This window comes from Schistocerca gregaria, chromosome 7, assembly GCF_023897955.1.
Source record: "Schistocerca gregaria isolate iqSchGreg1 chromosome 7, iqSchGreg1.2, whole genome shotgun sequence".
Lineage (NCBI taxonomy): Eukaryota > Metazoa > Arthropoda > Insecta > Orthoptera > Acrididae > Schistocerca > Schistocerca gregaria.
Window position 1 is genome coordinate 536694238 of NC_064926.1, and position 21269 is coordinate 536715506.

The 21269-nt window shown below is 41.5% G+C and overlaps 1 protein-coding gene across 3 annotated transcripts in view; it reads left to right on the forward strand.

Moving 5' to 3' along the window:
* Positions 1 to 21269, forward strand: part of LOC126282063 (transient receptor potential protein) — a 413093-nt gene that overhangs the window by 334026 nt on the left and 57798 nt on the right. For all 3 annotated transcript variants that reach the window (XM_049981506.1, XM_049981508.1, XM_049981507.1), the window contains exons 15-16: positions 4648 to 4843; positions 9376 to 9540. In XM_049981506.1, coding sequence (XP_049837463.1) covers positions 4648 to 4843; positions 9376 to 9540 — 361 coding nt within the window. The remainder of the gene's footprint in view (positions 1 to 4647; positions 4844 to 9375; positions 9541 to 21269) is intronic.

Genomic DNA, 21269 nt, shown 5'->3' on the forward strand with positions numbered 1-21269 from the left:
ATGTGAAGTGGACTAGACCTGTCTGTATAGACTAATTGTTTTGCGTCCACGTGTGCACACTTCAACACCTCACTTCCTGCCCAGGGGAAAATAAACATTAATGGCTTGCTCTTTCCCCATATACTTGGAGGTTCTAACAACCTAGAAACATACTAGTCCTAATATCTATAATTATTGGTCCTCAAATGAAGTAAATATTGGTGTAAAGTTGTTCAATACACTGTCCTCAGTCACCGATAAAAGTGCGTGGTCTAACCCCCTGTATACTGTCATGTCTGTAACAAAGTATACAATTAAGAACTTGAAGGAATCTTGATTCTGATCCGCACATTCATGGCACTGGTAAATACAGTTTCACATTTTGCCTCTCCTACAGTCTACCAAGTGTACATCATACCAGCAGTAAGGAACATTTGTGCCAACCAGTTTCACCACATCATTTTCTAGCCTCCTAAATGGAAAGTCTTTCGTGTCCGTGCACACTCCCACCTTGCCTTCGTGTATTTAAGTGCACCTGATAAGTGTAGCTGACTTTAATGGCTGAGTGTGTAGTGTGGTGTCATGATGATGAGAGGAGAGAGAGGGTGAAACTCAGAGGCGCCACAAAGCCTGCTCCACTCGGACAACACCAAGATGACCGCCGGTCTTGACACCTCCTTCCGACGGTCAGATCGCCGCCACCAGTGTCACGCGCCCTCACTCGATCAGACATTGCGGACAGCTCTGGAATTTAATCCACGACTTTGGCGCAAAGCCTGGAACGTATGCCGTCGCCCTCCTCTCCTTTGTCGTAGAGGCAAAGGGAAAGCATCCAACAGCACGTGATGTAGCCAGGTGGTTACCAATCTAAGTGCTGGCGATGTTCGACATTGCTTAACTTTCTTTCGGTGGTCTGAAGAGGGCCGGTGTATTCAAAGAAGCAAGGCCGATTGTAGAGAAGCAGCCTACTCACGCCATTTAAAATTCATACGCTTTCCATTGTTTGCCAGCCTAGTCCGCTGTAACCAGCTATGAGGTCACGAATGTTGCGCAATACCTTAAAAAAAATAATCTGAAAAGTTGATAGCATGTCAGGAGTGATGCTAAAATAAAAATGTGCTAAATTTCTGTTTGGTAACTTCAACAGTTTTCGAAATTTGGACGTTTTACGTAAAAATCATCGGCGCAACAGGAAGGATCTACAAAACCTCAGAATTTATATTTGGATTCCTTTCTCACTGTAATTTAATGGAAACAGCATACTGGATCTCACAAAGTAATATTTTGGCTGAAATTCATGATTTTCCTAAAAGTTCGGAAGAAAGATAGATTAAGTAAGTGATTAGACAGAGCTAGGACGTTTAGATTTAGGTAGAAGGTAGATACGCTATAATAATAAAGATGTGAAAAGTTTCAAAAAGGTGGATATAAATCTATAGCTGTAGCGTCTCTCCAAATGGCAAGTTCAGAGCTCATCTATTGCGTGCAGTACAACTAAAATAATTCTCTCACCAAAAGAACTTAACCTACCCACATTAGAATTTTATTATACATACTTACCTGTGTGCTGATTGCACAATTAAATCGAGAGCTTCATTGGCATGCAGCGAATGAAGCAATATATTATTTAGTAACTTGAAGTGGTGTTCTGTTAGGTCCGGCGGCTTGTCAGGAAGGCAAATTTTGTCGGCTGCGCCTTCGGCGGTCCGCACCGCGGTTATATAAATAACGGCGTGCGACCTAGAATCCCCCCTCCCCCCTATGAGTCCTCTGCCTCCTTCGGTCCCCCCCCCCCTTTCGTTTTTCCTTTCCTCTTTCCTTGTTTTCCCCCTCATCTGTCCAGGTCTCCCCCCCCCCCCCCACGTCTGCCCTTGTCTATGGTGTGTCATCTGTGTATCTGTGTGCCGACATTTTAGTGCAGTGTTTACAATGAGTGTTCAGTGTTGTATGTCTTTTTCGAAGTGTTGCGAACGGACATCATACTGTCGCTGGGTGTGATTTTTATATCTCTTGCGAACAGAAACCAGATTGTCACCATGTTTTTTTAATTGTCTGTCTACTATGTTACCTGTCTGCTTCCTGTGTATTTTATTAACATTGCCAACCCTTTGTTTTATATTTTAACTTTCCACAATTTTCCGCCGTTTTACAATTTAAGTCACCATTTTATCGCCTGCTGCTTTTATTGTTTTTTTATCTTCTTCTTGCGCTTTATAAAGTCTGTAGGCTGCAGAGTAGCGTAATAAGCTGCTCCCAGCCCGCCCCCTTAGGGAGGGATCGAAATTCAATAAAGGGAAAAAAAGCAGCTAGAGTCAGGCCCCAGTTCTCTTCTAGATTCCTATCAGCGAGCACTCCGTGTCGGAAGCAGCGTCACGGTTGTGCAGTTGCCAGAAACAGCCTTGGACGCCGTATTATGTAACTCGGTTTGCACATAACAATGAGTTCTCAATGGGGTAAAGTGTTAATAACAGAATGACTCCAGTGGTTTATTCTCAGTTTGCGTATGTCGTATTTTCTCGTGTCGCCACAGGACAGACTTTCTACCATTACTAGCGTGGCGTTTGATAAGTATTAAAGTCAAATTTTGGCGAGCATTCACTTTGAACATTTATATCGATAACGATTATTGCACAGTTTCGTTATCTAGGAATAATAGGATCCGCGCAATAGACTCTGAACAGCCCTGATAGTACAATAGCTGATATGGGTAATCATTTGTCTGGAGTTTTACGCTTTATCGTTTTCAGAATATAGTGAAAAATTTTATAGTAAACTGCATTTTCTATGAATCCCAGATATCATCCTAAATCCTCAGAGTAATGAACTTCAATAATCAATAACTTTTATTCTCTATCAGAGTGGGCACAGGAACTCTAATTACAGACATCACGTTTTTGCTAATCACTTTTTGGTTGCCAACATTGTAGTTAGAGAGCCTGTGTTGAGAACGGCAACAAATAATAGAAGAAATAATTCTTTATTTTCTACCCGCCGTCCCATACGGTGACAGCAAATATGTAATAAATGTATAACTTTAAGAAACAAGATTAAATAGCTTTATGTTTCCCAACCTAGCTGTTACAAAAAGCAACTAAAGAGCTTAGTTAAAGACGTTGTACTCTATTGTCTGCTGTCTTCAAAGCGACTGTTCAGAATACATTTGACAACTATCATCAGTATAGAAATACAGATAGAGAGTCGAACTACATTTTGATATAGTTCGTCATTATTTATATTGGAGCAGGTTGTCGATCTACGCAGTGAGAAACATTTTTTTGTATATGTGTGTGGTATCTGTTCTGTCGGACAGTGTATCTGTAGACATGACTCCCTTGATGACTTCAGTGTAGATGCACAACATGGTCGGAGCCTCTGGGGGAAGTACAGACTCGTCGCGAGCAAGTAGGTGATTGGACAGTGGACGCTACTAGCGTGTGGCAAGTTGAGGACTTGCGCAGTGCGTCCACATGGCCGAAGCAGTTAGGCCAACTGCTCGCGTTAAGCGGGAGATCCGAGTTTGAGTACCAGTCCGCCATAAATATTCATCTTTCACCATCGCATTATTTCGACGCCGCATTGTAGCTGGAATCGGCCTCTATTTTGAAATTTAAACGTTTTTCTGTTGTATCATGCGAGTTCCTAGAATAACTGTCACCGAATAAATCAGCCACTGTAACTGATAAAGGGTGACGCAGGAGAAGAGCGATCTCTTTGTCTCGTTGATACTGTGAGTAACCTCTTAAATACTCTTACCTACATTAGTGGGCTAAGAAGTAAATTTATCTCAAGCACAGACCATTTCTCTCTTGATACGTGTTACAAGCGCTGCTCAGATTTCAATCTACTTCATACTGTTCCAGATGACGCAAACAGTAGACTATAGTTCAAAACGTGTCACAAAGGTGAAGTTCAGTGACACGAAACTGTCACTGGTTATCGACTACGTTTTATAAAAAAAACTTAATTTTTTTTATTAAGGACAACCAATGGTAGTTCAACATATTCAGACTGCAGTAAAATGACTTCCGTGAGTGAAATATTAAATGATTAATTTCTTAATATGTATATTTTTTATGGACTGTCAACGGAAATGTGGGAGAACAGCTTCATAGTTAGATCTCTAGCTCACTCCTAAGGCCATTTCAATGTGATTTCAACGAGATATAAACTGGCACTGGCACTGAAAGGTGAACTTTATTCGCTGAAAGGTGCTCTGATTTAACTGACCTTGACACCCCTCTTACATCACAATGGCGTTTCTTCAACAGTAAGTTGAAACCCTGCTGATGAAGCTGGACTTCGGAATACGCACTGGTGATTAATTGAAATCTTTAAGAATATCGGCGATATTTATTATACAACGTTTATCGCACTGCCTCATGTCACCTAAAAAAAGTGTCTTTATGTAGAACTTACTACAAAGAGTGAGGTCCGCGATATTGAAGTTCGTCATCACATCGGTTTGAAAACAATTACAAAACTTACACATTAATGTCATACGATTTTTACTTTGATGCTGTCGAAAGATATTTCCATCACTAAGCCAGATTTAAAAAAAAAAAAAAAAAAAAACGCACCGAGCGGGAGATCTGCACGCAGAATTATACCTAATGTAATGACAGAGTATTTTCTGCCGGTTCGCTAAAATTTTCCTATGGTGGTTTCCAGTCTGTTCGAGACGTCACAGTCTCTCTTCTGGGCAAGTTTTGGATTGGTTGACCTGATGAACTTCGAGCTGGTCGGAATCAAAAGTTTCACGCGATTCTGGGCCCTGCTGATGTTTGGTTCGTACTCTGTCATCAACATCATCGTGCTGCTCAACATGCTCATCGCTATGATGTCCAACTCCTACCAGATCATTTCGGTAAGTACCGCCGGACCGCCTACTACAACATCAGGTAACTCTGCCAAGTATTCGCTGCTAGCAGCTCTTAAATGTAGCCTTGGACATTGATCGTATCGTACTGGAAGAAAAAGAACCACACTAGTGGCAATAACAGTCCAACCCTCCGCCTCAAGACCACAGTGCCTGAAATAAGAGAGCTGAGCTAGAGGAGGCAGAGCAGATCGTCTTCTCATTCGCCTGTGACAATGCCGGAGCTACGACACCCTCTACGATGCATCGATCAAAGCCAATATTTTGTCCTTTGTCCCGCCGAAGAGGCAAGACCCCGCACTGACTCAGCGCTTGCTCTACTTCGTCAGTCTCCCACCCTAGCATTACCGATTATAATGGTCTTAATTATATATTTAATACATCTTTCTTCTTCTTAAAGTATTCGTCCAATTTACAGTATTAACATACCAAATTAATCACGCATGTACGCAAATTTCAACCGTGCGTAATGTTCGGATCTCCATTCGTTTCTGAGAGATTTACAGTTAATTAATATGCCTGTCACTGCGCGAGTATAAGTAAATCATGTCATTTAATTTGCAGATTTAACCTTTTATCCCAACCAACATTTATAAGATAACTTGTGTAATTGTTGATAATTCATTAACAAATGTACATTCTCACTTATCGGTATATGAGATAGTTGTTGTGTAGGTATACCATATTGTGTCTTGAAAGGAGGATATAAGATGAACATCAAAAAAAGCAAAACAAGAATAATGGAATGTAGTCGAATTAAGTCGGGTGATGCTGAGAGTATTACATTAGGAAATGAGACACTTAAAGTGGTAAAGGAGTTTTGCTATTTGGGGAGCAAAATAACTGATGATGGTCGAAGTAGAGAGGATATAAAATGTAGACTGGCAATGGCAAGGAAAGCGATTCTGAAGAAGAGAAATTTGTTAACATCGAGTATAGATTTAAGTGTCAGTAAGTCGTTTCTGAAAGTATTTGTATGAAGTGTAGCCATGTATGGGAGTGAAGCGTGGACGATAAATAGTTTGGACAAGAAGAGAATAGAACCTTTCGAAATGTGGTGCTACAGAAGAATGCTGAAGATTAGATGGGTAGATCACATAACTAATGAGGAGGTGTTGAATAGGATTGGGGAGAAGAGAAGTTTGTGGCACAACTTGACTAGAAGAAGGGATCGGTTGGTAGGACATATTCTCAGGCATCAAGGGATCACCAATTAAGTATTGGAGGGCAGCGTAGAGGGTAAAAATCGTAGAGGGAGACCAATGGATGAATACACCAAGCAGATTCAGAAGGAAGGAAGTTGCGGTAGGTACTGGGAGATGAAGAAGCTTGCACAGGATAGAGTAGCACGGAGAGCTGCATCAAACCAGTCTCAGGACTGAAGACCACAACAACAACAGTGTCTTTCAGTGCGGTTGTCTTGCGTGTGTCAGTTATCTGTAATTTACAGTTAATTAGTTAATTAAGTAATTAGTGCTATTTCTTTGCTCTTATTCGAATTTGACTACACTCTCTGCTTATAGCGCTCGTTCTTATCTACACATAATTAGTTATATTCATAACATGTATAGTTCTGAAGTTATAATAAAAACACTGTAATTAATGAATTTGTTGCTTTGTGTCTGAATTACTCTTTAATTACATGTTGGACAAATCAATTGATATAATCAATATGATTCTGCGTCTCAATAGTTCCTGTATCAGAGACGTGAAAATTTTTCTTTGTGTGAATTGTTTCACCACTGTCCATGGACGTAGCGAGGAGATATCAGCGGTGGCAGCCGCACCCCTTCACAAGAAAAACAATCGTAGACAACTGAATTCCTACCGCACTCCGGCAGACAGTTTTATCAGTTTAAACAAAGCCAAAACACGTAATGCGAGCACAACTGGAGCTATTTAGCGTGAAATCTCAAAACCGTTCCGTCATTCGCATCGAAACTAAGATGAGTTGCGCTCCCCTAGCTCGGCTCCTGGGTGCGCTGTCTCTGTGGTAAGTGTGATGTCCTACTAACAACCCTGGGCATTCTCAGACTCCGACCACGCGATCGCTCAGTAGTTAGCGCCCATTTCGGACAAAATACCTGCACAGGCCGTTGCTCGTTCGCCGACCAAGATGCGACAATATGCGTCATGTTTGGGTAGGGTAGTATGTTGTGGTCAGGAACAGTCCCCAGTGAAATCTCAATGGGCTACCGACACCTAATAAAGTCAAAATGGTGTAAAGTTGAATGTGTATGTGACCAGGAACTGCCGTAATTTTAGTTTTCTTACCGTGTTCCAAATACAGTAAGAACAATGACCGTGTCTATGAATAGAGTTAGATGCTGTATGCAGTGCACTTACCTATTATTACTCCATACATCCAGATAGTATTTCACCATGTACGGCAATCCATCTTTTTCACTTTACGCTCATCTCAGTAGCCCACCTACACTCAGTACATTGCCTTGTAATGAAAATAAATATTGCTCCTTTAGTTGTACTGACCACCGAGCACTCGCAAACGTGTCGTGTTGTAATGTCGATAACTGGTCAGTTGTACAACAATACGGGTCTCAGATATAGAGATTTTCTGCAAAATGAGATTTATATTATTCGTATGATCTCCGACATCATCCATTCACCCATTTTCTAATACAGGGCGTTTGAAAATAATGTATTGTACAAACAACACTTTAATATATCACGCATATGCTGAGGCACACTTTTAAATCTAGGGTGTAGTAATTTAAAATATTATAACTTTCTTTTACCAGTGGCTACTAACCGAATATATGTCTTTATATATTGCTATATTATTTGCCTCTAACAAAGTTCTTATTGTCCACACCGCAGTAGTCTTGGTAGTGAATGAGCTGTTCCTTGGTATCACAGAAGGCTGCCAGTGATCACTTGCTTGGATGTCACCACGCAGCTCTCGCACACGGGTGACTCAACTTGGTAATCGATGAATTCCTGCCTCCTAATTACCTATTGCAAATGAAGGAGAAACAGTATCACTAGAAAGTTCATGTGATACACTGCAGATTTGCCACAGTTGTTGGTTTTGGTTACAAGACTGGGCGTGCTCTTTCAGCATTGTGGGTCCTCTGCTCATTCCATCTTTCAGGTAACACATCATCTGAATACAAACAGCTTGACTGATAGATCAGCCGCAACGGTTAGATTTGTCGGCGATCAATGTGACCGGACCTGAGTCTGGTATATTTTTTTCCTGGTGAGATTGGTGAAAGGTTAAATTCACCGGTGAAAATTATATAAAAGACTTGAATTAGTCGCTCTAAAAATGAATAGTGCTGTCCTCTTATAGAACACCAATAAGGTTACAGATAACCTACACGTCACGTTTCGGAAAAGAGATGAAAAGTGTATTGAGTCCTTGTGATGTTTTAAAACATTCATTTTAATATACAGACAGTTCAAAATGATTTTCAGATTTCACAAGACTGCACATTTTACATGAATGGGGACAGGCCTCTATTTGAGCTACAATTCACGTATCTAAACTAAAAGTTGCCCGTGGTTGCCGGCGGTGGACTCCCTGTTGCTGCTAGCTCGGTTGCTCTACATCTACATCTACGTCTACATCTACATAATTACTCTGCAGTCCACAGTTAAGTGCCTGCTAGAGGGTTCATCGAACCACCCTTAAGTTACTTTCTACCACTCTACTCTCGAACAGCGCGCGGGAAAAAACGAACACTTAAATCTTTCTGTGCCAGCTCTGATATCTCGTAGTTTAGTATGATGATCATTTATGCCTATGTTTGTGTAAAAGATTTACGGCAATTTTTTATGAAAATACAGCAATTACGTATCTGGATATGTTGGCGATGTGGGTTTCTCCAAGATTACGAGAAACTACGCAAAATTTCATTTTTCAGCTCGAAGGAGCACCACTACACTGACACTTTAATGTAAGAACATTTCCTGATAGTGAGTTCCCTCAATGTTGGGTCAGGCAAAAGGGATGGCCGGATTCACATTGCACCACTGGTCTCCAAGGCCCCCTGAACATTTTATGTATATTTTAAGGAGGTCTGTGATAGACTCTCTATGTGTCTGCCCTTACATTGGGTTTGCGTGTGAACGACGACGAGTTGTGTATCGTTTAAACGTTTGTCATTCTTACGGGGGAGGCCATACTGAAAGTTTGTAAGAAGCAAATGAATCGCGGACCCTCAAAGTAATTTTAAAATGTATGGGGATGTCAATGTGCAAGCGTGTAAAATACCCGTATCAAACTGGAAGGTTCTTTTGAAAACAAAAGCTTTGCAGTCTTATTCACCCCAAATCTGTATCCAGATTAATGTAGACGATATAGTCTTGTGCAATCGGATGAATCTTTTTGCAACACCGTGTAACATTAGCGAGTTTTTTTTATTTTTGCGTTGTTTTTGATTATTTTTGATTGGTTCCTCTCACGCTGAACATTGGTCCAGCCGTAACTCAATGCCCTGCCGTATGAATGTACAAGTGCAGACCGCCCGTGCAGCCTGTTTGTGGTGGTCCCGCAGGAACGCGCGGACACGGAGTGGAAGTTCGCCCGCAGCCACCTGTGGATCAGCTACTTCGAGGAGGGCGACACGGTGCCGCCGCCCTTCAACCTGGTGCCCACGACCAAGGGCCTCGCCAAGGTGTTCGGCTGCGGCTCCGGCAAGCGCCTGTCCACGTCCACCAAGGTGAGCGAACTGCGCCTACCGATACCTTGTGTCCGTTTTTAACTATCACGAGATAATTTTGTGGCCTGTAACATCAAACGTCTGCACACAGACACACACTAGCAATTCTTGTGTTGTCTCAATATTATTGTTTGGAATGTAGGTTGTCGTGAAAGACCGATCTGTAGCGTACCTCATACTGTAGGTTAGTATAAATGAGACACTGTGTGTTCTACATCCACATCTACATCTAAATCTACATGGATACTCTGCAAATCACATTTAAGTGCCTGGCAGAGGGTTCATCGAACCACCTTCACAATTGTCTATTATTCCAATCTTGTATAACGTGCGGAAAGAATGAACACCTATATCTTTCCGTACGAGCTCTGATTTCCCTTATTTTATCGTGGTAATCGTTCCGTCCTATGTAAGTCGATGCCAACAAAATATTTTCGCATTCGGAGGAGAAACTTGATGATTGGAATTTCGTGAGAAGATTCCGTCGCAAGGAAAAACTCCTTTCTTCTAATGATTTCCATCCCAAATCCTGTATTATTTCTGTGACAGTCTCTCCCATATTTCGCGATAATACAAAACGTCGTGCCTTTCTTTGAACTTTTTAGATGTATTCCGTCAGTCCTACCTCGTAAGGATCCCACACCGCGCAGCAGTATTCTAAAAGAGGACGTAGTGTAGGCAGTCTCCTTAGTAGGTCTGTTACATTTACTAAGTGTCTTGCCAATAAAACGCAGCCTTTGGTTAGCCTTCCCCACAACATATTCTACGTGTTCTTTCCAATTTAAGTTGTTCATAATTGCAATACCTAGGTATTTAGTTGAATTTACGGCTTTTAGATTAGACTGATTTATCGCGTAACGGAAGTTTAACGAGTTCCTTTTAGTACTCATGTGGATGACCTCACACTTTTCGTTATTTAGGGTCGGCGGAGCTAACGAACATAATGCAACTGGAGCAACTTTAATGAGATATATTGTATATGTGCTGCTCTGCAGCTTGCAAATATTGTTGTGAGTTAGCAAGAAGGACAATGTACTTCACAATGTTATCAGCAAATGTACTTGATGTTAGCTAAAAAACGATATTCCTAATATGCCACTGAAGATGGAATAAATAAGGAACAAGAAACCAATGCGTAAGACGACATTTCAGTAGCTGTATTTCACTATCCGGCGGTTCGCAGCTCGTGGTCTTGCGTTAGCGCTGTCGCTTCCCGCGCACGGGGTCCCGTGTTCGATTCCCGGCGGGGTCGAGGGATTTTCCCTGCCTCGAGATGACTGGGTGTTGTGTGTCCTTATCATCATTGACTCGCAAGTCGCCGAAGTGGCGTTGGCTAAAAAGGACTTGCAATTTAGGCAGCCGAACACCCCGCATGGGGTCTCCCGGCCAACAATGCCGTACGATCATTTCATTTCATTATCCGGCGGATATTTTACACTATTTTGATGACGTTGTTGGTCAAAGCAGGCGGTTGATTTTGGCAGGTCTAGTAGGTTCCTTTCTGTCGAATTCCGAGCAAATCTTTTTGGGCTTCAGTGTCACATCTACGTCGACGGCACCAGAGGCGGAGCACCACCACAGCTATACAGGGAAGGGGCAGGATGTCGAGCCAGAGTTACTACAGGAATCACGCCAGAATACGCCTAAAGTGGTTTAAGAAAATTCCGTGTGTTGAGCTTAGGGATGGGAGAGTTTAAGTCCACAATTCATATACTTGAACCCCAGAAAATCCGCTTGCCACAGATTCTCATGACCATCATGAGACATTTACCATCCGAACCGATGTCGTCCATAGCCGATTAATTGCGTTAAACAAGATGAGTCTCTTTCATCTCTTGAACTCTTCAGAATATCGAAACGAGCTTCTCAGCAAACAACAGTACGGAGAAGATTATTTAATTTTATTGCTCTGTTAATATACCTTATATCGGTTATACCGTATTAACTGAGGTATTGTAACAAGTATGGGTTTTTAATATAATGGTATATTATTAACGGGATTTGAAACCCATTGAAAGTATGAGTAAATTGATACAATGCTTGTTAACGTCGGTGTTACAGGTTCCTGAGAATATTCTGTTAGCAAGAGTTAAAGTGGCCAAAATCTCGTACTGCTATGCAGACAACAGACAACGCCAGGTTTTGTCGTTATGTTCCGCAAGGCGGTATGCACTGCTGTAAGATCGAATAAATACGCTCACAGAGAAACAAAAACTCGATGCAACGCGAAGGAATTATCCGAATGGCACAGAAATCGGTAGATGTGATGTACCTGTACAGACAAACAAATTCAGAAAAATTGGATGATTTATTCAAGAGAAGTAGTTCATAAACTGAGCAAGTCAGTATCGCGTTGGTCCACCTTTGGTTTGAGGGCCCTGCTCATAATGCTCCAAACGTTCCCAGTTGGAGAGATATCCGGCAAAGGTCGCTTTTGTCAACTACGAAGACAAGCAGTAGAAACTCTCAACCCTTGCTGTGTGCGGGCGGACATTATTTTGTTCAAATGTAAGCCCACTATGGCTTGCCATGAAGAGCAACAAAACGGGGCGTAGAATATCGTCGACGTACCGTTATGCTGTAAGGGTCCCGGGGATGACAACCAAAGGGGTCCTGCTGTGAAAACAAATAGCACACCAGACCACACTCCTTGTTGTATGGCGGGATTCAGGTTTGGATCCAACCGCTGTCCAGGGCGTTTCCAGACACGTGTTCGGCCGCCAATCTCATTGAATGGAGTATAACTGTCTTCAGTGATGAGTTCCGCTTCGAACTGAGCTCCGATGACCAGCAACGACATTTCTCTACATTTACATCACATCTACCTATTTCCGTCCCGATCGGATAATTGCTTAGTGGAGTGGATTTTTTTCTCAGGGTGTACACTTCCTTATAGTCCTGCGGAGATACAAAGTCAGTGACTGCTTTTGTAAATGAAACTGTATGTTAACATTAGGCACCATCAAAACAGAAATAGAAACTTTCATTTTTTGTATCCCCTCACATTTATTTCTCATATAAAGACACAACCTACCATTAGAGCTCCTCTTGCCAATGTTTACAGCCCTGTGGTGGATTCTACCTGCCTTGCGCCTCAATCAGAGCGCATATTGCAGATGCTTTTGTGATACACTTCAACGGCAGCCTTAACAAGCGTTCTATCACTCGTCTCGTCAGAATTTTTGAAATACCGTTAAAATTACAGGATTTCATCATTACATTCAGTTTTGATTTAAGCACCCTTTCATGTTCCGGTTTCAAGTAGAGAGTAGATGATCTTTCCATCTCTTCTTAGGACGCCGAACATTTGTTTTACCTTGAGTTGTTCATTTGTGTATTAATTGTGAGTCCGCCTGCGTACTTTCATGTGCCACACGTTTCATTTGTCTTGAATCATTCAGAAAATAAAAGGGATGATACGTCTTACACGACTCTCTCATCTATACCTCCATTTATTAAAAACTACCATAAATTCAAGAACATTGACATCAATAAATTCTGTTTAGAGCAGCATCTACAAACATGTGCAACAGAAGTAGAGTTCCATAACATATCCTATATAATAGTAACTATTTACCGAGCACCTGCAGGAAATTATAATCTATTCATAAATTATCTAGAAGCTATTTTGGGTTATTTAACAAGAAGAAACAAAGACATTTTGATTGCTGGTGACTTTAATACAGATTTTCTAATGCAATCTTCCAGTGAACATTTACTGCAGTTACTAATGTTGTATTTCAATCTAACTCACACTATAAACTTTCCAACTAGGATCTCTAGATCCTCAAGGACAGCCATCGATCACATTTTTACAGACAAATCAAAGGAAAAAAATCATATCATAAAACCTGTAATCAATGGACTATCAGATCATGACATGCAGCTCCTTGTTTTAGATGTAAATTCTAAGCAGATTATCAAGACTGCTAAATCTGAGAACAGGAGAGTAGTCAATCAACCAAAAATTGAGTGTTTTAGAAAATTGCTCAAAGATATGAACTGGAAAGATGTTTATATTGCTCATGACATGAATTACAAATATAACACATTATGAATACTGTCAGTACAATGTTTTAAAACTGTTTTCCTCTGAAGTTACTCAAATTAAACAAAAGTCTATAATAAAACCATGGATTACACAAGGAATAAAGATTTCCTGTAAGACAAAAAGGAAAATGTATCTGTCGACCAAGAATAGTTCCAATGCTGACGATTTTGCTAAATACAAGGATTACTATAAAATATTTAAAAAAGTAATTCAGACATCTAAACAAATGCACTACGAGAAGAAGATAGCAATGTCATGGAACAAATTAAAAACAATATGGGATATAGTGAAAGAGGAGACTGGTAGAACCAGAAGGGAACAGGAGTAAATAGCACAAAGGGTAGATGACACATTAGTAACCGATGGGCATAATGTGGCAAATCTATTTAACAAGTACTTCATATCCGTTACTGATAGAATGGGATTGTCAGGATCAGTAAATAATGCCCTTGACTATCTGAAACGACCCTCTGCAAATAGCTTCAGGTACATGAATATGCCATTCACTTCACCAAAAGAAATAACTTCCATAATAAAATCTTTAAAAACAAAGCATTCTAGTGGTTACAATGAAATATCAACAAAGTTAATTACGGCATGTTCTTGTGAGTTTAGTGAAATTCTAAGTTACTTGTGTAACAAATCAATTATAACTGGGACATTTCCTGACTGGCTAAAATATGCAGATGTTAAGGCTCTATTCAAGAAAGGGGATAAAGAGATACCATCAAACTACAGACCGATTTCACTTTTGCCAGCATTCTCAAAGATTTTAGAAAAAGTCATGTACAGGCAGTTTCTCAACCATCTGACCACAAATAACATATTATCAAGAACACAGTTTAGATTTCTGAAGGGTTCTGATATCGAGAAGGCTATTTACACCTACAGTGAAAATGTACTTAATTCATTAAATAACAAGTTACAAGCAGCAGGTATTTTCTGTTATTTGTCAAAGGCATTCGATTGTGTGAACCACAACATCCTTTGAAATAAATTAGAATTCTATGGTGTCACAGGCAGTGCTGCAAAATGGTTCAAGTCATACCTCACTAACAGGAAACAAAGGGTGTCACTGCAGAAAGTTCTGCTAATGATGTTTTCATGGATATTAATAAATGGTTTAAAGCCAACTCACTGACATTAAACTTCGAAAAGACTCACTATATGCAATTCAGAACCTGTAAGAGGTTTCCACCCAGCATATGTATACAGTATGAAGAAGAGCAGATAGAAGAGGTCGACAGTCTTAAATTCCTGGGATTAAAACTTGATAATAAATTCAGCTGGGAGGAGAACACCACAGAACTGCAGAAACGCCTTAACAAATCTGTATTTGCAATTCGAGTTTTAGCAGACATAGGCGACATAAAAATGAAAAAGCTTGCATACTTTACCTACTTTCATTCCTTAATGTTATATGGTATAATATTTTGGGGTAACTCTTCAAGTCAAACAAAAATTTTCAGAGTCCAAAAGATTGTAATACGTATTATTTGTGGAGTAAATTCACGGACGTCCTGTAGAAAACTCTTCAAAGAAGTGGGTATACTAACTACTGACTCTCAGTATATTTACTCCTTAATGAAATTTGTCCTAAATAATATATTACTTTTTCCAACAAACAGCTCGGTTCAAACATACAATACCAGGAACAAAAATGATCTGCACAAGGACTTAAAAGCACTTACTTTAATTCAAAACGGGTTCCACTACTCAGGAACACTCATCTTCAATAATTTGCCAGCAAGCATAAAAAATTGTAGTTACAAATAAAGATCAGTTTAAAAGGAGCCTGAAAGACTTATTAGTGGGCAACTCCTTCTACTCCATTGACGAATTTTTTAATAGAAACAAATGATGTATTGTATATATTCATACTATTAGTATTGTTATTTCAGCTTTAAAAAAAATTGACATGTTCCACATCCACGAGGATCTCCTCAGCACAGATCTATGGAACGAAAAACTAATCTAATCTAAATCTACATACAAACTCTGCAAACCACTTTGAAGTGCAGGGCAGAGAATGCTTAGCATTGAACTGCATCTCAGGACTTCTTTCTCTTCTAATCGCTTACGGAGCACGGAAAACGGAAGGAATGACTGCTTAAATGCTTCTGTGCGCGCTGTAATTAGTCTTGTCTTGCCTTCACGCGTGGAGTATATGTCCAGATTCTTCGCGTAATACTGGTTCTTGAAACGGCTTTCGCGTGATAGTTCGTGTCTATCCGCATGGTCTTTCACCAACTCCGTACTCTCTCCCGTGAATCAAAAAACCTCTAATCATTCGTGTTTTCCTCCTTCGAATACGTTCAATATCCCCAGTTATTCCTATTTCGTATGGGTCTCCCACAGTTGCCAAATACTGTACCATGGGACACACAAGTGTTTTGTATGCAGTCTCTCTTGTACGCTGACAGCATTTTTCCAGTATTCTGCTAATTAACCGAAGTTTTGCAAGTACTTTACCAATAACTGAGCGTTTTCGAAGAAACACACAAATCTGTAGGCCTATGTGTCTGACGTCGGTCTGTCATATAATTTTGGAACATGTTTTATGCTCGCGTATTATGAAGTTTCTGGAGAGCGAGACGCTTCTTTGTAGGACTCAAAACATGGGTTCCGCAAACAACAATCGTGTGAAACCCAACTTGCTCTGTTCGCCCATGAGACCCAGACAGCAGTAGATACAGGCGCCCTGGTACATACCGTGTTGCTTGATTTCCGGAAGACGTTCGGTACGGTTCTGCACTGCCTTCTAATCAACATAATAGGAGCGTGTGGAATATCAACCCAACTATGTGATGGGGTTGCACAGTTTTTAAGAAGCGCATAATGTCGATACCAAACGAGATAAGTCTTGAGACGTAGAAGTAACTTCACGCTTGCTGAAAGGAGTGTTATTGGACCAAACTGGTATAGGAATGCGTATTGAAATACACAGATATGTAAACAGGCAGAATACGGCGCTGCGGTCGACAACGCCTATATAAGACGACAAGTGTCTGACGCAGTTGTTAGATCGATTACTGTTGCTACAACAGGCAGATACACAAGTTAGGATAAAACTCGAAACACTTGTAACAGCGTGAAACTTAAGAAACGAAAACTTCTGAACTCAATGAGCGTGAATGATGCCAGCTACATAAATAACTAAATTGTTGTTTGTGTCGTGCGTCAATGTGTTTCATAAATAGGTATAACCGCAGCGACTGCCTCGTGCGTCACATTGGTTTTTAGGGGTATACTTGTAGATGTAGATGTTGGCGTAAGCAAATCCTCGTCACAGTCTTCTTACGTAACCGACAACAGCTAATCGTATCACTTCCTGAACACTGTTTTGGCTTCACAGAAAACAACGTGCGATGCCGTATACATCTCTCTATGTCTTAACGATCGCTTTCCCAGTAGCTTTGCTGTCTTCACGACGAGCTCGTCGTCATTGCCTGTCTATCCGTACATCCAGGAGCGCGTTATGCCATTTTATAGTTCCGGAGTGAACTTCAGCCTGACTGAGGTAAGTTATTTAAGTTTATTGCCTTTTTTTAACAACAATGAACATTCAAATTTAGAAGAAATTGCTTTGGAATCGACTCTGAATTTTCGATTAAACCTTAATTAAATAATAGGTAAAGACAGGAGGTAACGTATGTTATTAGCTTACGATGTACTATGTATTTTGCTCACTTACATTAATTTACAACATTTCACACTTACATGTTACATTCATGAGCATCTGTCCTTGAATATATTACACTACGGGAAGTAGTAGTGACGGTACATACGACATGTTTTTAAATGTCAGTTGTTTGCTGTACACCTGTTGCTGTAGTCATATGACAGTCTGTGTAATTAAACAGAGAAACGTAGAAAGCTCACTTGACTAATATTAGTCCACCTAATAAAAGAGCACACCGGTCACTTTAGAGCACGTGTGTGTACGTGGCGCACAACTGGTAACAGTCGGTCGAGTGACCCTCCACAACTGACCTAAATCGTCGCAGTCAAGTGATGTGTATATGCGAATCGATTCTTTATAATTAGTGCTTTAAGATGGGTCAACGTGGAATCGTGACGGAATGGCAAAAAGGAGCTACCATATTTGGACATTCCCACAACCACACCGCGAATGAAGTTGCCCTATTTTTGTTGGTGTATCAACGCGGACTGTTCAGTGTGTCTACAAGGAATGACGTACCACTCGCAGCCATGTAACACGGCGGAACAACAGTAGTCGTAAAAAAGTCACCGCCGACAGCGACCTCAGATAAAAAGTCACGCCTTGATAATGTCAATGATTTTCAAACCTGGCACAAATGTCTGCAACCAGTGCACGTAAGTTCATCTCAAGCTGTTTCCGAACGAACACAGCGAAAGGAACTGCAAGCAGTGGACATTTCGAATAGTGGATATGTCGCAAAAGGCCATTCCTTTCAGCGGCACTTCACGTTACATATCTCAAATGGGCCGTACTACATATAAGGAGCAGTCAAATGAAAACAAAACAGATGGATAAAAAGTAAGTAACGATTTTAATCCTGAATGAAACTTTCACTGTGTAGCGGAATGTGCACTGATATGAAACATCCTGGCAGATTAAAACTCTGTGCCGGACGGAGATTCGAAATCGGGACTTCGCCTTTCGCAGTCAAGCGAGCAAGTGCTCTACCATCTTTTTTTTCTTTTTTCTTTGGCATTTTGTTCGTTATATTTGCTCGTAGCGGACGTCAAATGACATCCGTTGCAGTTCGTTGTCGATCCCTTCACTCAGTTGTTTTTTTTTTTTTTTTTTTTTTTTTTTTTTTTTTTTACAGAGACTAGCCAGCTCTTTGACAGAACAAGCTGAGCTACCGTGGCCGCCACCAGCCGAGCTACCCAAGCATGTCTCACGACCCTTCCTCGCACCCTTAATTCCGCCAGTACCTCGTCTCCTACCTCCCAAACTTCACAGAAGCTCTCCTGCGAACCTTACAGAACTAGCACTCCTGGAAGAAGAGATATTGCGGAGACATGGCTTAGCCACATTCTTGAAGACGTTTACAGAATGAAATTTTCGCGCTGCAGCGGAGTGTGCGCTGATATGACATTTCCTGGCAGATTGAAACATCCCCCAGGCTGTGGCAAAGCCATGTCTTCGCAATATCGTTTCTTCCAGGAGTGCCAGTTCTGCAAAGTTCGCAGGAGAGTTTCTGTGAAGCTTCGAAGGTAAGAGACGAGGTAATGCCGTAATTACAGCTGTAAGGAGAGATCGTGAGTAGTGCTGGGGTAGCTCAGATGGTAGAGCACTTGCCCACGAAATTCGAAGGTCCTGAGTTCGATTCTCCGTTCGGGACACAATTTTATTCTGACAGGAAGTTTCATATATTTTCTTATTTCAGAAGTGATCCCCATAAACGTTAATACATTTGGCCCATTGTGAGATAAACCGGTCAGTGCTTTCATGTAAAAATGTTTGCGGGTGCTTATGGAACCATAACTGTATCCAGGAATGCAGCTCGTCGTTCGAATGAAATCTACGGCGAACATCTTTCTTCAGGGTTCTAAAAATCTGGAAACTGCATCGAGAGAGAGGTCGGGACTTAACGGTGGGTGTGTAAGGGCTTCCCACCGATATGTCTGCAGCGTAATCGAAACTCTTCGCAGCGTGTGCGTGGGCATTATCTTGAAATAGAAAGGCGCCGTCCGTCAGCCCGTTGCTCAATGGCTCTCTGTAACACAGCGGCACAATTAACACAGAGCGGTACGTGCACACTTTACAGAACCTGAAGCGCGCCTTCAGGTCCAAGAGCCCAGGAATATTAACGGACTGCATCGTTCTGTTGCAGGATAATACCTTCCCACATGTTTCCTAGGTTGTTCCGATTACACTGCAGAAGTTTCGCTGGGAAGTCCTTACACATCCTTCTAACCGCCCGCATCTCTCCGCATGCGATTTCCGTAATTTGGGGACCTTGAAGGAAAACATTCGTGGCCGTCGATTCGCTTCGCATGAAGAGGTGCATCAAATCATGATTCAGTAGGGAAACGCAAACATTTTTCCACGATGGCATTGATCGTCTTGTCTCACAGTGGGACAAATGTATTACGACTTCTGGCGATTACTTTTGAAATAAGAAAAATTTTACTTTTTTGCCATACGACTCATTTTTATTCCACTGCTCCTTACAGAGGCTGTACAGTAGGTGCTGGATATGTATAGTGTAGCCGAAATAATTTCCATTCCCCCCTCCCTCTTCAAATGATGCAGTGTGTCTAGTGCATCGACAGCGCAATGAGATGTTTCATCTACAGTGTGGTGGAGGCTGTAAGTAAGCTCATAGGTTGTTCTGTGACGCGCTTGAGGCATTTCTCATACCATGACTTCAGCTCACTTTTCCAGCTTACCGAGAACATGAACTTGAATGTTATTTCAATATTCTCCTTGATCAAGTATTGTATTAATTTTACATCTTCATGATGAGTGTACTGCCAACACTCCCGTCTTCCAAAATAGCGGCAACCTTGTTTACACGACTGCACGCGTACGCCGTTCCTGGTCTGATATACAGTCAGGTACCCTATTGTACCTCGATGGATCCACTTAGTCATCAGATCTCAGTCCCGTATCCGCTACTGGCCATTAAATTTGCTACACCAATAAAAAATGCAGATGATTAACGGGTATTCATTGGACAAATATATTATACTAGAACTGAAATGTGATTACATTTTCACGCAATTTGGGTGCATAAACCCTGAGAAATCAGTACCCAGAAAAACCACCTTTGCCCGTAATAACGACCTTGATAGGCCTGGGCATTGACTCAAACAGAGCTTGGATGGCGTGTACAGGTGCAGCTGCCCACGCAGCTTCAACACGATACCACAGTTCATCAAGAGTAGTGACTGGCGTATTGTGACGGCCACCATTGACCAGACGTTTTCAATTGGTGAGAGATCTGGAGAATGTGCTCGCCAGGGTAGCAGTGGAACATTTTCTGTACCCAAAAAAGAGCGTACAGGACCTCCAACTTTCGGTCGTGCATTATCCTGCTGAAATGTAGGGTTTCGCAGGGACCAAATGAAGGGTAGAGCCACGGGTCGTAACACATCTGAAATGTAACGTCCACTGTTCAAAGTGCCGTCAATGCTAACAAGAGGTGATCGAGACGTGTAACCAGTGGCACCCCATACCACCACACCGGGTGATACGCCAGTATGGCGATGACGAATACACGCCTCCAATGTTCGTTCACCGCTGTGTCGCCAAACACGGATGCGACCATCATGATGCTGTAAACAGAACCTGGATTCATCCGAAAAACAACGTTTTGGCATTCGTTCACCCAGGTTCGTCGTTGAGTACACCATCGCAGGAGCTCCTGTCTGTGATGCAGCGTCAAGGGTAACCGCAGCCATGGTCTCAGAGCTGATAGTTCATGCTGCTGCAAACGTCGTCGAACTGTTCGTGCAGATGGTTGTTGTCTTGCAAAGGTCTCCATCTGATTACTCAGGGATAGAGACGTGGCTGCACGATCCGTTACAGCCCTGCGAATAAAATGCCTGTCATCTCGATTGCTAATGATACGAGGCCGTTGTGATCCACCAAGGCGTTCCGTATTACCCTCCTGAACCCATCGATTCCATATTCTGCTAACAGTTATTGGATCTCGACCAATGCAAGCAGAAATGTCGC